This window comes from Boleophthalmus pectinirostris, unplaced genomic scaffold, assembly GCF_026225935.1.
Source record: "Boleophthalmus pectinirostris isolate CB_2022bp ecotype Guang Dong unplaced genomic scaffold, ASM2622593v1 HiC_scaffold_23, whole genome shotgun sequence".
Lineage (NCBI taxonomy): Eukaryota > Metazoa > Chordata > Actinopteri > Gobiiformes > Gobiidae > Boleophthalmus > Boleophthalmus pectinirostris.
The window spans coordinates 20,756,364-20,769,339 of record NW_026571207.1 but is presented as its reverse complement, the minus strand read 5'-3'; the positions used below and the strand labels follow the sequence as shown (position 1 = coordinate 20,769,339).

At 39.9% G+C, this 12,976-nt stretch overlaps 1 protein-coding gene across 1 annotated transcript in view; it reads left to right on the top strand.

Annotated features, from left to right (window-relative positions):
* unc5a (unc-5 netrin receptor A) overlaps window positions 1-12,816 on the top strand; it is a 134,566-nt gene extending 121,750 nt beyond the window's left edge. Inside the window, 4 exon segments of the mRNA XM_055159633.1 lie at window positions 4,373-4,522; window positions 6,319-6,483; window positions 7,321-7,499; window positions 9,791-12,816. Of these exon segments, the coding sequence (XP_055015608.1) occupies window positions 4,373-4,522; window positions 6,319-6,483; window positions 7,321-7,499; window positions 9,791-9,956 (660 nt within the window). The 3' untranslated portion in view covers window positions 9,957-12,816.
* The last annotated feature ends 160 nt before the right edge of the window (window positions 12,817-12,976 follow it).

Sequence of the window (12,976 nt, the reverse complement as noted above, 5' to 3'; positions counted from 1 at the left end):
TAGGTTAGAGAAGACAGTCTGCTTTATCACAGCGCGCTGCAGAGAAACCGTTTCCATATTATATTTCGGTCTTCCAGGGTGCTGTTTTTCTCCCTCCTGTGCTGTGATTTATCATGCAAAATGTGCACCTTTTCCCAAGCAAACATGCACTCCATTTGTAACTAGCTTAGACAAGTCCCTTCTATTTGTAGTTATTAATCAGCGTTGACTGTAGCTGGCAGGGCCAGTGCAGCTCAGACTGATAGACTCTCCGTCAGAGGAAAAGCCTGTCACGTCGCACTGACAAATACACAGATTTATGAAGCCCACATAGCCAGGATACTCGTTCTAAACAAATGCATTTGGCTGAAAGGAGCTGCTCTGAAAATGGATCATCTCTGAATGCATATATTTAAAAACACAGTGAATGCAGCAGGAGCAGTGTAGTGAGGGGGGTTTACAGGGAGCTCCTCGGTCTGTTTCTCTACTCAGACACTTGACTAATTAAGCGATCAAACACTAGTTATAATCCCTGTTGTACATTGCTAGTTAAGATAATCACTTTAGTCTACGACAAGTGTTCAATTAGGACCCTGTGTAGGAGCATGACCTTCCTGTGGGCCAATTTCTTCAGAATCTTTGAATTGTTCACTTCACTATAGTTTTTAAAGCCATCCTGCCAAGCATACTGCCCAGATGTATAAAACTAGTAAAAATAATAATAGTAATATTAATAATAATAATAATGCTGTTTTTATTTTAAATCTTAATCAGGGGTAATTAGATTTTTGTTTAGTTTTTTTAAACTGAAATGTACAATAAAAATTTCTGGATAGACCTATTACTGTTAAGAGTTAGTGTTTCATTGAATCAGTGACTTGAATAATGATTATTATCGTACTGCTAGGGTTCTCAAAGCAGGGGCCTTAGAGGCAGAGGGGGACCCCAAATGTTGTCTACATACATCAAGCACATACAAGAAAATTTAGTTGGAAATGCACTTTGTAAATGCATTTGGTTAGATGCATTAATATTCAAATTAAATCCATTATTTGTATTATGCATATGCAAATCTAAGAAGAAAAACTAATCATATTCTTTTGAATAGAGAGCAAAATCTTATTCGGAAAGTTCCTGAGGGATCTTCAGATTGATAACATTTTGGGCTGTTGCACTGTATCCCCAAATGTACCAAATTCAAAGCAATTTGTCCTTGACCCATCACTCTCTTCTATAAATGACCCAAGATAAATATTTATTACAGCACATTTAGCTCAGCATTGTCTCACCTCAGTATAACCTTTGCACTGTACAAACTTTAGTTTAGGATGTTTTTGTGCAGGGGTCCGATTGGGTTTGTTGTTGCTGCAGGAGAGCGTGTGGTGCTGCCTCTAACCTCTTTCTGTCAGTAAGGGCCCGCAGAGATTAGCTGTTTGAGTGTCTCTTGTTTCCCGGTGGAGCCTGGCCCCGGTCCATCTCTGTCCCAGCTCTGGCCCAAGCCGAGGGGATGCTAGACCAGTGAAGGGGGGCGGTGGGAGGGTGGGGAAGGGGTTTGAAGTCATAGAAAAGTGTGTCCATGATTGCAGTAATCCTGTTATCTGGGCTGCTAAAGCTGGCCACTCTAGTGACCTGCAGACACAAATGTTAAGCTGCTTCTGTCTCTGCTCTCCTGCTCCGGCTCCTTTTCCACTCTTGCCGCTCTCTCCCTCTCTTTAGTCGGCCTCATTGAATGTCAGGGGGTGGTCTTGACTCCAAATTCACAGTCCTCACACACACCACAGGCCATCTCACATTCCGTCAGAACAAAAAGTCTTTTTCTCCTGCAGCACTTGAACTCATCACCCGCCTCATGCATCTTAATGTGGAGCGGTTGTATAGGGTCAGAATGATCTAATGACATTACTCATCACCAGTTTTATGATGAATATGCAATTTCTGAAGTTATTAAAAAACTACATTGTTTTTGTGCAGAAAGAGTAAATAATCTGCTCAGATTGAGCGTCCCATCTATTAGCCAAGTGTCATTTGTTAACAGGATAATGGGCCGTAAAGAGGGCCATTATTCTCTCAGTTCAGAACATATGCTGAAATGCGGCAGTCACACGCTGTCATTTAGAGAGGACACAGGGGCGGTGTGCAGCTGCAGCCTACTCCTGTCTTTGCTGTCTGTCAGGTACACACAGGAGCATGTCCTAGACCTGTTAGATCCTAATCCTGCCGTGTCAGCCTTGAACCTGACAAACTGCAAGACAGGCCAGTTAGTATTCACTCTAGTAACGTGATGTTGATAATGGGATAATTGGCATTCTGCTGTCTTTGCCTTGCCTTGCTAGCAGCGGTATAGATCAGTGCTACAGGTCAAAGACCTGATCAAAGTCCACCAGCCCTGATTTGCATTGCTAATCAGTCCCAACAAATAAATGTGCTTAAGAACTGTGTTAAATGAGGCGCTTTGGATGGCCTCATAATGTGCCTTTGTCTGGCTAACAGACATAATAGCAGTGGGGTTTTTAATTCTGTGGAGAATGCTCTGCCCCCTGTTATTAACTCATTAGACCTCAGCGCTTTGATTCACAGCTCTGTCTGACCTTCCCACTCTGAGCAAGTGGTGGTCTAACATCACAAGACTGCAGCACGACAGAAGCTATGGCACAAAACATTATATATGTTAGCTGCACTGTGGCATTTGGGCGAGAGGCAAAAGAAATCAGGCACGATAATCAGGAAGGGCATAATATTCATGTTAACAAGTTGATAAGCTCTGAGCAAACATCCAAATTAGCAATTCACCAAGCAAGCAGAAATGTATTTCTCAGGCTCAGTTGCTGGGTGCTCTTTCAGGGGAGGAGAAAGCATAGAAGTAACATAAGCAGGCATACATTCCAAACAGATAATTAACAGCTTCTTCTCCTTCCTAATTTAAATCAGCCCTGCCCATTCTTGGGAACAAGGGCAGAAAATTGAATCACTGTACAGACGGAAATTGTCATTTTCTCCTTGACTTGATGTGGTTTCAGAAACCATACCATGGGAACTCACGCTGACAGTCATTCAGTATATAGCCATCATTCACCTTATACCACTCTTCAACGCTGTGGTGTTTTAGATGTGTCCAGGCTCATTTCTGTCTTGCATCTCATCCCTATTTTTTTCCCTCTGCTAATTGCAGAGATTTGTTTTTCACTCTTGTAATATGCTCTCCTTGTTGGAGCGCAAGACGGCTAATCTAAATTCTTTTTACACAGTATAGCTCTTTAATGGCAGCACAAATCTAATACATTTATATATCAGAGGAAAATGGAGCATGCTATTCCAGATGGTCATTTGGATGAAGACAAATGAGACAAAAATTAAAGATTAAAATGTTGTACATGGTTCTACAAATATATCCTGGCATTAAAACAAAAATTTAATTCAGGAGTTTTGCCATCAAGAACATTGTCCATGTGACAAAAAGCCAACTGACTCACCTCATCTCAGCTCAGGTAAACAGAATATTATGTTGTTTCTGAAAATGCACAGGGAAACAGGGATCAACCTTGTGATGGCATTAATGCTCAGGCCTGGGCCAGTCTGCTGTGTCTGAGCACAGTGACACTATCTTCTAGCCAAATATGTGCCATGCTGTTTTCTCACAAACCTTTTGTCCTTTTAAAATTATTTTGTAAAAACAAAAGTTGACTTGGTGTAAAATTGATAAAGAATGGTTTAGATTGTCAATGGTCAGTAATAGTCATTAATACAAGCTTTACCTGATTGATTTAACAGAATATAATGGAACAGCACACAGTTATACATTTTCTAAGCCATACAAGCTAAGCTCTTATTTGACACAATGAACTGTATTAACAAGCTGACACTCTCCACCAAGATTTCAGTCTTTTCAGTCTAATTTATTTGTGTAGAAAAACAAAAATGTAGCTGTGGCTTGCTACAGGTGTTCCAGTCAGGTAGAGTGCTTTTGGAAAAAACAAGGATCAAAACAAAATCCAGGTATAAAAGTTGTTTGAGGAAAAGTATAGTTAAAAAGCCTTTATTTAAATGACTAAAGCCATTTGACCATTTACACTCTTCATCAGGGTTTAGTTAGAATCATGCAAATTTGTTTTTGTTTTGTCAGGTCAATTTTTCCCCCTTATACTAACAGAAAACTACTACATTATTTCCTTTGAACAATGTTAATAAATACTGTGGACAATTTGATCAAGAGTGTGGCACAATGTTATGATGTTATAACTCTTCAAGTAAAAATAGCACAAACAAACACAATAATATTTAGAATAGCCAGCTCCATGGAGACAGAGCCACATTGAGTTCCACTTGAACAATTTACTAAAGCAGGAAACGTGTCTCCAATTATACTGTTTTTCCTCTTTGGTGTTTGTGTTTTTAGGAGGTGATGGAGATGGAACGGCAGCTTGGTGGGCGCCTGATTGATGAACCTCACGTGCTGCTTTTCAAAGACAGCTACCACAACCTCCGTCTCTCCATCCACGACATGCCCCAGGCGCACTGGAGGAGCAAACTGTTGGCAGGATACCAGGTGTGTGCCAGGGCCAGCCAGGGGGCATGGGACCAGGGCAGTCACTGCACATCAGGGAGGGACCACAGACGTGTAATACAAGTGCTCTGTCCTATCTGTGAATCAAAGGTTATTGGACTTGCAAGCTCATTTGTAGGTATTGAAGATGCAGAAAGCCTGGGGTTCTGAGTTATATCAAATTGGCTGTCCTGAGAAATTAAAGGTGCACTACGCAACTTTAACTGTGGGGAGTCTGCCGCTATGGAGATGTTATTGCTTTATCTGGAATGTTCCACAGCATGGTGTTTACCTTATTTGCATGCATTTATTCAATTACGGGTGTTGTTATTGCTCAAAAAGACCTAAGAAAAAAGACCTATGAAAAACATAAGTTGTTTACATCAGTGAATGGGGTGGCCTCTCTACAGATCTGATCTAAAACTACCACCTGCTTAATTTCATGGAAATAGATAAGTTGAATGCCTCACTGTGGAGCATTCCAGGAAAAGCAATACAGTTTCCATTGAGTCAAGCAGGTGCCGGACCTTCCACCACAAAAGTTGCATAGTGCACTTTTAAATAAGAGCTGTGCACTTTGATATTTGTATATTTATGTGCATTTTTTCAGTTGTATTTTGTTATAGTCTGCATCTCTTAGATATAGATTTGGTTTGATAGGAAAAGTTACCTAAAACTTTGTGTCCCTGTGCAGTGCAGTATACTGTTACATGAACAGTAGTGTGCACAAACTTACATCTGATTGATTATAGCTGCCCGGGTTTTCTCCGAGGTACCGCTATGAAGTAGAACAGTATGTAAATAAGTGCAGCCTGATTCTTGAACCTCTGCACCTCGTCACACCTGTGTTTCCCACTGCTGCCCTGTTGTGGTGGTCCCGGTCTGTTCAAAGAGGAGGAGAAAGTGCTCTGCCTCTGTAACTCTGTAACCACTGTGTCCCTGAAGAAAACACATGCGAGCCACAATGTCCCCCACCACAGAGGCTGATTCCTCTGGACTGCGTCTGTTCATTTGGAAGTGTTATTCCCCTCTCAGCAGTGCGGTCAAAAAAGGCCTTTAGTCTCCCTGGGGCCGCTGGAAGACTAGTATGCTGTCAAACTCCAGCCCCCACTGTTGTGCTTTATCCGCCTTTGTAACAGTGCCCCCGTTTGGCACCTGCTGTGTACTGCAGGCCTCACACTCTCAGTATGAGTGATGAGCTGATGAGAGTGAGAAGTGGGTGTGCCCTAGTGCTTTTGGAGTTACCCCTCAGTGCTTCTCAGGGGATATGTAAACTAGCCATGAATATGCAGCAAGAGGGAGAGAGAGATGTAGATATTGTCAAGCTTGAATAAATTCTCCTTTACCTGGAAGGCAGAGAGAGGCGCACTGTGAATACCATGAGGTCTATACACAATGAGTGGGTTATTAGGAAGTGGTGCTTTACTTTATCCACATAACGATTATTATTATTATTGATACTTATCAAGTGTAAAATGTATAATTGAGTAAATAAATCTAATTGCGGACATAAAAATGTCATCTTCAACATAGCCACATATATTCCTTACATTTTGGCATCATAAGATTATACAAACATCCACAATTTCTTTGATGTACTAGGGAAGTTCACACCTCTTTTTGAAGACAAAATTCTACCTGTGAACCTGTCCCACCAGATTTATTCAACACTTCCCACTCTACAGTGACAACCTCCCTGTCTGTAATTAATGTGCACCCAGATGTTTTTGGAGAAAGATGGTGGAGTGCTTCTGACGGTGGCCACTCACTGCTCTGCCGCATTGTTGTGTGTCTTACAGGAGATCCCCTTCTACCACATCTGGAACGGGTCCCAGCGGTACCTGCACTGCACGTTCACTCTGGAGCGCCTGAGCCTGAGCACCTGCGAGCTCACCTGCCAGCTGTGTGTTTGGCAGGTGGAGGGGGAGGGCCAGACGTTCAGCCTTGACTTCAACATCGCCAAGGTAACACTCGCCAATTTGTTACCCGTGTGCAACTCTAATTACAATTCCCCCGATGTCACCCTTTACAGCTTGCATCTCAGTAGTTCCTGGTTAAGGCTGTATTTTTAATGTTTGTTTTATACATTTAATGAGGTTTTATGGATAAGCTCAATGGAAAGGTCCAAAGCCCATAAAACTAGAGAGGAATGCAGGAGGACATCTGGTGTAAAGCCCATGCTAAATCAATATGTTAATTGCTGCGCACCTGGAGACTGCTCATTTGATGTGACCAGAAAGGAGAATTTTATTACATTTTTTAGAGTAGATGTCTAAATATACAATTTTGCAACAGATATTTACAAAAACAAAAGTTATTTCAGAAATACAATAGCCAAATAAACATGGGATTGATTGAAATGTGTCACAATTAACATGGCCAAAATAATTGCTATGTTACTTTTAAAATTTTTTGACAGTTTAAAAATTTTATGGAAATGTACTCAAATGACAATGTAAAAATGATAGTGAAAACAAGAAGAGAACATGGATAAGTAGTTTGATAAAGATTATCACAATTATACAAAATTTGCCTTGTTATTGCCTTCCTTTTTAATTGTGATTAGCAACAATTGTTATTGTTTATTGTCCCACTTCTAAGGGTAAGTGATTCCTCTTTTGGAAAAACTGTGCTTGTCTATGTCTAACAAGTAGGTGGGTCTATTATAACTGGAACCTTTACTAGACGAAAGTATATCACTGTGGGTTTACTATGTCATCCATGGGCTATATTATTCAGTCTAACTTGTGCCATCATCACCTATAAACCTGACTGTTCTGTGTATTGTGGTCTATGTGCAGGACACCCGGGCGCTGGACTCAGAGTTTATGCTCATGGACAGTAGCAGCACAGCCCTGGCCGGTCCCAGCGCCTTTCAGATCCCGTACCTCATCAGACAGAAGATCTGCAGCAGCCTGGATGCCCCCTGCCCCAACGGAGCTGACTGGAGAATGCTAGCACAGAGACTTAAACTGGAGAGGTAAACATATAAAACACACATATTTATACTCAGAGGAAGGCACCATGGGATTGAGATTTTATACTTTTCTTGCTGTTTAGGTTAAGAAAAAATATGAAATTACATTTCCTATTATATTTCTGACCTATAAATTCTTTTCTCATTATCACATTATCACTCTTTTTTTTATCGCGTACCAAAACCTGTATTTTCTCTGCTCGCTTGCACTATGAACGAGGGATTTGTTGGGATCATTACAATATTTTAACCTTGTAAATGTGACAAATAACTCTTGAACCACAAACACCAACATATGTTTAAAAAAACAGTTCACACACTCATTTTCATTTGAAATTGTAGGTTATGCCTAGTAGATACAACTAATTTGTTTTGCACTTCTGTTTGCTTACAGTACCTTTCAATGGTACATACATTTTTAGTTTTGCATCCAAATGTGCAATGGTTTGTGAACAGATATTTCAAGCCCTAAACTACAGTAGATGTTGACTGAGGGTTACCATGGAAACCTCATCAAGAGCACCTTTGGCTCCACACGGCGTTTAGTTAAGGCTCTTGAGAATAGAGGTCATCAAGCACTTAAAGCCTGCTCATTGAAAATAATGAAGAAGCAATCATCCCAATTGTCAAGAGCCATACTCAAGGTTCAGAGGTGAAAAGATCAGCCCATAATTGTATTTACTCTAGAAATTTGTCACTTGAATAATGTCACCTTGAGAGGTAAGTAAATGAATTAAGATGGTACAATTATTAATGACTACATGAACCCTGCATGGTACTTTAATTTGAAACCAGGTAAGAGGCTTATAGACCACGAAGAAAAAATTCTAGTGGCTCAGTTTTGTTTAGCAGTTTTACACAGTAATTGGAAATCAAGAAGGCACAGTGTCCATCAGAGGCCAAAAAAGACAGAATGGGTTTGGAACAGTGCCCAAGAGCAAGCTATTTCTTCACTGTTACAGTACTACCTGCAACAGCAAAGCCTCACATTGATCCCCATCCACCAATTTAATTTTGCCCTGGTAATGAAATCAAATAGGTACACTTAATTTGTACAATCAACTTTATTCAACCCAATTAATCACAAATTGAATTGATGCACTACAGCCTTAATTAGCAATGTTTTGCTCAACATAATCAATTCTCATTTGGACTATAGAGCAAAGGAACAGAGGAGCTGCTGTTTGGTTTGTCCCTAACAAGTCGAATGCTGCAGCAGCCTGGCGACGTGTCATGGTGTATTTCTGTCCTTTGTTTGTGCGTAGCGTTCAGACTGGGACCAATCAATAAAACTTAAAATGCCAAGAACCTTTCATTTGATCTTTTTCTCCCTAGACGGTGCAAACGGCTGCGCGCAAGCCGTACAAGATAAGCTTGTGTTTCACACAGAGAGGTGAATAAGCAGGGCTGACACGTCGGACACTAAGCTTCGACTTTTTTTATCTGAATAATGTCACAAAGCCTGCTTTCTTGGCTTTTTTTCTGACCACCGCTTCCTCGCTTTTTAAAATCCAATCAACTCAAAAATAGCCCAGTGACTTCTTTAAGCCTGTCATGCCACTGCATCCAAGCTTCAACACATCACCGAGCAAACAAACTAGGAACTTAAAATGGACTCTGTTTGACCTTCCTAAAGGTGAAAAGTGCTTTTTGACTTCCTTTTTCCCCTCACACACTACACAGTCCCCCCTTTGTGCCAAATGCTTTCTACCACTCTGGGCTTGCAATGTCGCGTGTGCACTACATAACTGTTAAACCCCCAGACATTTGAAGGAACAGAAAAAGGCCATTAAATCAAACAGGCATCTCCAGGTTCCACGGGGATCAGCTCCTACACAACATCAAATATAGAGGCGCGCCGGGCCCCTGCTTTGTGGGCATTGATTGTGTTTGATCGTAAAGGTTCTGCTGCCAAAATGGAAAAAAGGTCACTTCCGACTTAGCTGTAAAGTGCGTATAAGATTTGTTTAGTGGGATTTGGGACCAATTTCAACATCAAATAAAGACAGAATGGGGCTTATATGTTGTTAAATGAAAATTGCAGGGGATTTTGTGTTTGAAGATGCTTTCAAGAGCTTCCGTTTATTTTTATTTTTTTACTTGAACATGTTAGAGCAGATGATTGTAATATAAAGTGTAATAAAAGTTGACATTGACAGACTCACCAGAGGCTGTGGAACAATAAAATGTGGCTGCAAGGTTTTTCTTTTCATATATAGAAAAGGCTAGTTGCTCCAATATGTGGCAAATGTAATAAAAAAGGATTTGATACTTTTTTTTTTTTCTTTTTACAGACACATGAGTTTTTTTGCATCCAAAGCAAGCCCCACCTCAGTGATCCTGGACCTTTGGGAGGCGCAGCATTTCCACAGCGGCAACATCAACCAGCTGGCCACTGTCATGGCCGATATTGGCAAACAGGAAGCCATGATATTCCTAGTCTCAGATGGAGAGTGCTAACCCAAAAACAGTTGGAACTATTGTTTAAATGGGGAAATGTTCAAGTCAAAAATAAGTGTGTAATGCCCAAATGTTTTCTCTTTTGAAGAGAGTCAATGCTTTTGTAGGGATTCCCTGCCATAACAGAACAAGCATTTTAAAATAACCAAATGGTCAAGTCTGTTGTGTGAAAACTGTATTCATAAAACCAGTTCAGTAACAAAAATATTTCCATCCTCAAAATGCCATTCAAACATCCTGAGAAGCCTTCTGAAGAGTAGAGTAACTTGCCTTTAAAAATGCTATATCGAGCAATATGCAAAATCATATATTTTCTATGGCCAATACAATACTGCAAATTAAATGATATTAAGAAGGGGTGAGACGATCAGGTTTTAGATGATTTATGCAACTGGCAGTTTATCCTGAATCACTGTTTTTACAGAGGTCATCAGGGTCTGTGAACTACTCACCAACACGGCTTTAGTCCAGGCCGCAGCTCTCATGCATTTGTAGAAGGTGCTGGTCTCTGCTTGTAGTGCATCTGTTTTTGAATGTCCAATGACTATTGCTACAGTAACATTGTGGCATCATCTTATATGTTTAGTGTTGCTGCTCTAATAGGAGTAGTGTATTTTGTATTCAACATACAAATTGTATTAATTATTAAATTAAATTTAACATTGATGACAAAATATTTCCAAAACATTTCCAAATTATGTTAAGACAATTATAGAATTGCTTCTCTTGTAGAATCCCATTACTTATGTGGTCATAATGTTATGGTTCATTGCTCTGTAAATGGACAATAAATTTAGTCAAAAACACATCACAATGTTGTTGGAGCAGAACATATACTCTACCTTCCACAAATAATAAAGCACTTGCCTCCACTCAAGTGCCAACAATTTCCTTCAAATGAATTGAGATGAGATGATTTGGTTTGAAGCCTAAAGCCATGTTGGGGGGTTGGGGAGGGGCACAGCGTTCGATTTGTGGTAAAAGCTTATTTCCACATCAGAGAAAATGCCTATCTCTCAAGAAAATTCAAGTGTCTCATTCATAACGTCACGCCGGTGCTCACAAAGATGCTTTGAAAGTCCTTTTCAAGAAGTTAATTTAGAAAAGGAAAAGCGAAATAATCCCAAATTCTCAGTCACCACTGCTACCATACATGTCTAATGTTCAAGGTTTTCTGTCAGAACATTTGTCTGCTCGCTTGTCCAGTGACTCCTTTGAGAAGGTCTGAGCAATCCTAAACTAGCCATAGCTCTTTGTCTGTCTCAGGGTTGCATGTGAAGTGTCTGTTCAGTAGAAAGAGCCTTCAGTGAAGTCCCAGCTTTAGTTCACCTCCATCAGAAGCACCACGAAGATTGTCTGATATCGGGAATGTACAAGTGTCATGTCATAGGAGAAAATCTTACACAGTTTCCTTTAAGTTGCTTTTTTATGCAATCTCACTCGTTTTTTATAATGATTTAAACTACCTTGAGCATTTTATTAATGTTAATGTGGAGATGCCATTAAAATGAAGGCGTCCACTTTCCTAATGATGCCCTGTTTCCATAAAGTGCTGTTATTGCCCAAACTAAAACTTTCCATGAAAATGAAATGTCACATTTAAAATGTAAATACTTTTTATATAGCAGCCATGTGCTGTCACTTTGCATACTGTATATCAGCAAATTGGTAACCAAAGTCCACCACATCCTCCCTTTTACATTCACATGTCACAGTAAAGAGTCAATAGCTGTTCATTTCTGTGTCAAAACACCATTTGTGTGCAGGAATCTGTTTATTTTATGACTTTGTAAAGAAATGTATATTATATTTTAATATGAAGCCAAAAAAAGACACTTAAGTGGTGCAGCATTTGTCAAGTCAAATTGTGACGTGTTTGCCTATATCCTGTTCTTTGGCGATCCAGCGGTGAAGACTTTCTGCAGTGTTAAGGATTTAGAGACTGTTTTACAAGTTTCTACACATTTCATTGCATCCTTACTCTGTATATGTCTGATTATTTGTATAACTGTTAGCATCTACAAATGAACCCAATGCTTCATGAGTCACTGCTAGGGATGTGTGAGCTAAAGGACAGAGCTGGATGCTGACAGCAGCGACGCAGCGAGTCTGCAGCCATGGCAGATGTACAGTCAGACTGTGTGTTCTCACCCCTGTCATTGTCTTGGATGTGTTGTCTAAGCACATTTAAGTAATGTAATTCACCAGCGCAGGATGTTCAGCCTCTGCTCACGTCTCACATGCTCTGCTCAGACTGCTGATCAAACCTGGGCAGGAACACGTCACTTCGCTTTTGTTTAAGGGGTCGTCATCTCACTCCAGTGTGGGGGAATAATCCATCTCACTCTATTGTCTGCTCTGTGTCATTAATATTCAGTGTCTATGATGTGTGTTTGAGGGAGTTTGGGTTTGTGCCAAGCTCTGGTCACTGACTAAACTAAACTTTTCTAGTTTTGAAGTCAAATCAGTATCTTCTGTACCTGTGGATGTTTCTCTTTTGTTCCAGGATTCATGTTTCTTGCCTTTCTGCAAGTCAAAAATGCTGTATTTATTACATGCCACAGCGCTTATGCAATTGTATAATCCTTTTCTGTTTTTTATTTGTTTTTTAACCTTTTGTGTTTCTTATTGTTGATGTAAATTGTTGTCAGAACCTTTTGTGGCAATGGAAAACTTCTGCTAAAGGAGATTTTCTGTACCTTTTGGACAATGATATGGATTTGTGGGTAGAATTTTGAAAATTCGTTTCTAAGTGCTTTCAAGTATTTACTTGGCCTTATGTATATATCTATCTATGACATTTCAGAAAGGTATGTATAGTAATTCAACCTGAAATCGGTGTAAATAAATTATATATTGTTACATTATGGACTGGACTGACACTTTATTATTGGAAAAATGTTGGTATACTAAAACATGAACATATGAATCTACTTTTTTTTCTTAGGGAGATGGAGGAAATATTTGGTAAAAATAATTATCTGTTATGCAAGAAACTGAAAACTCATTCATTGCATTTT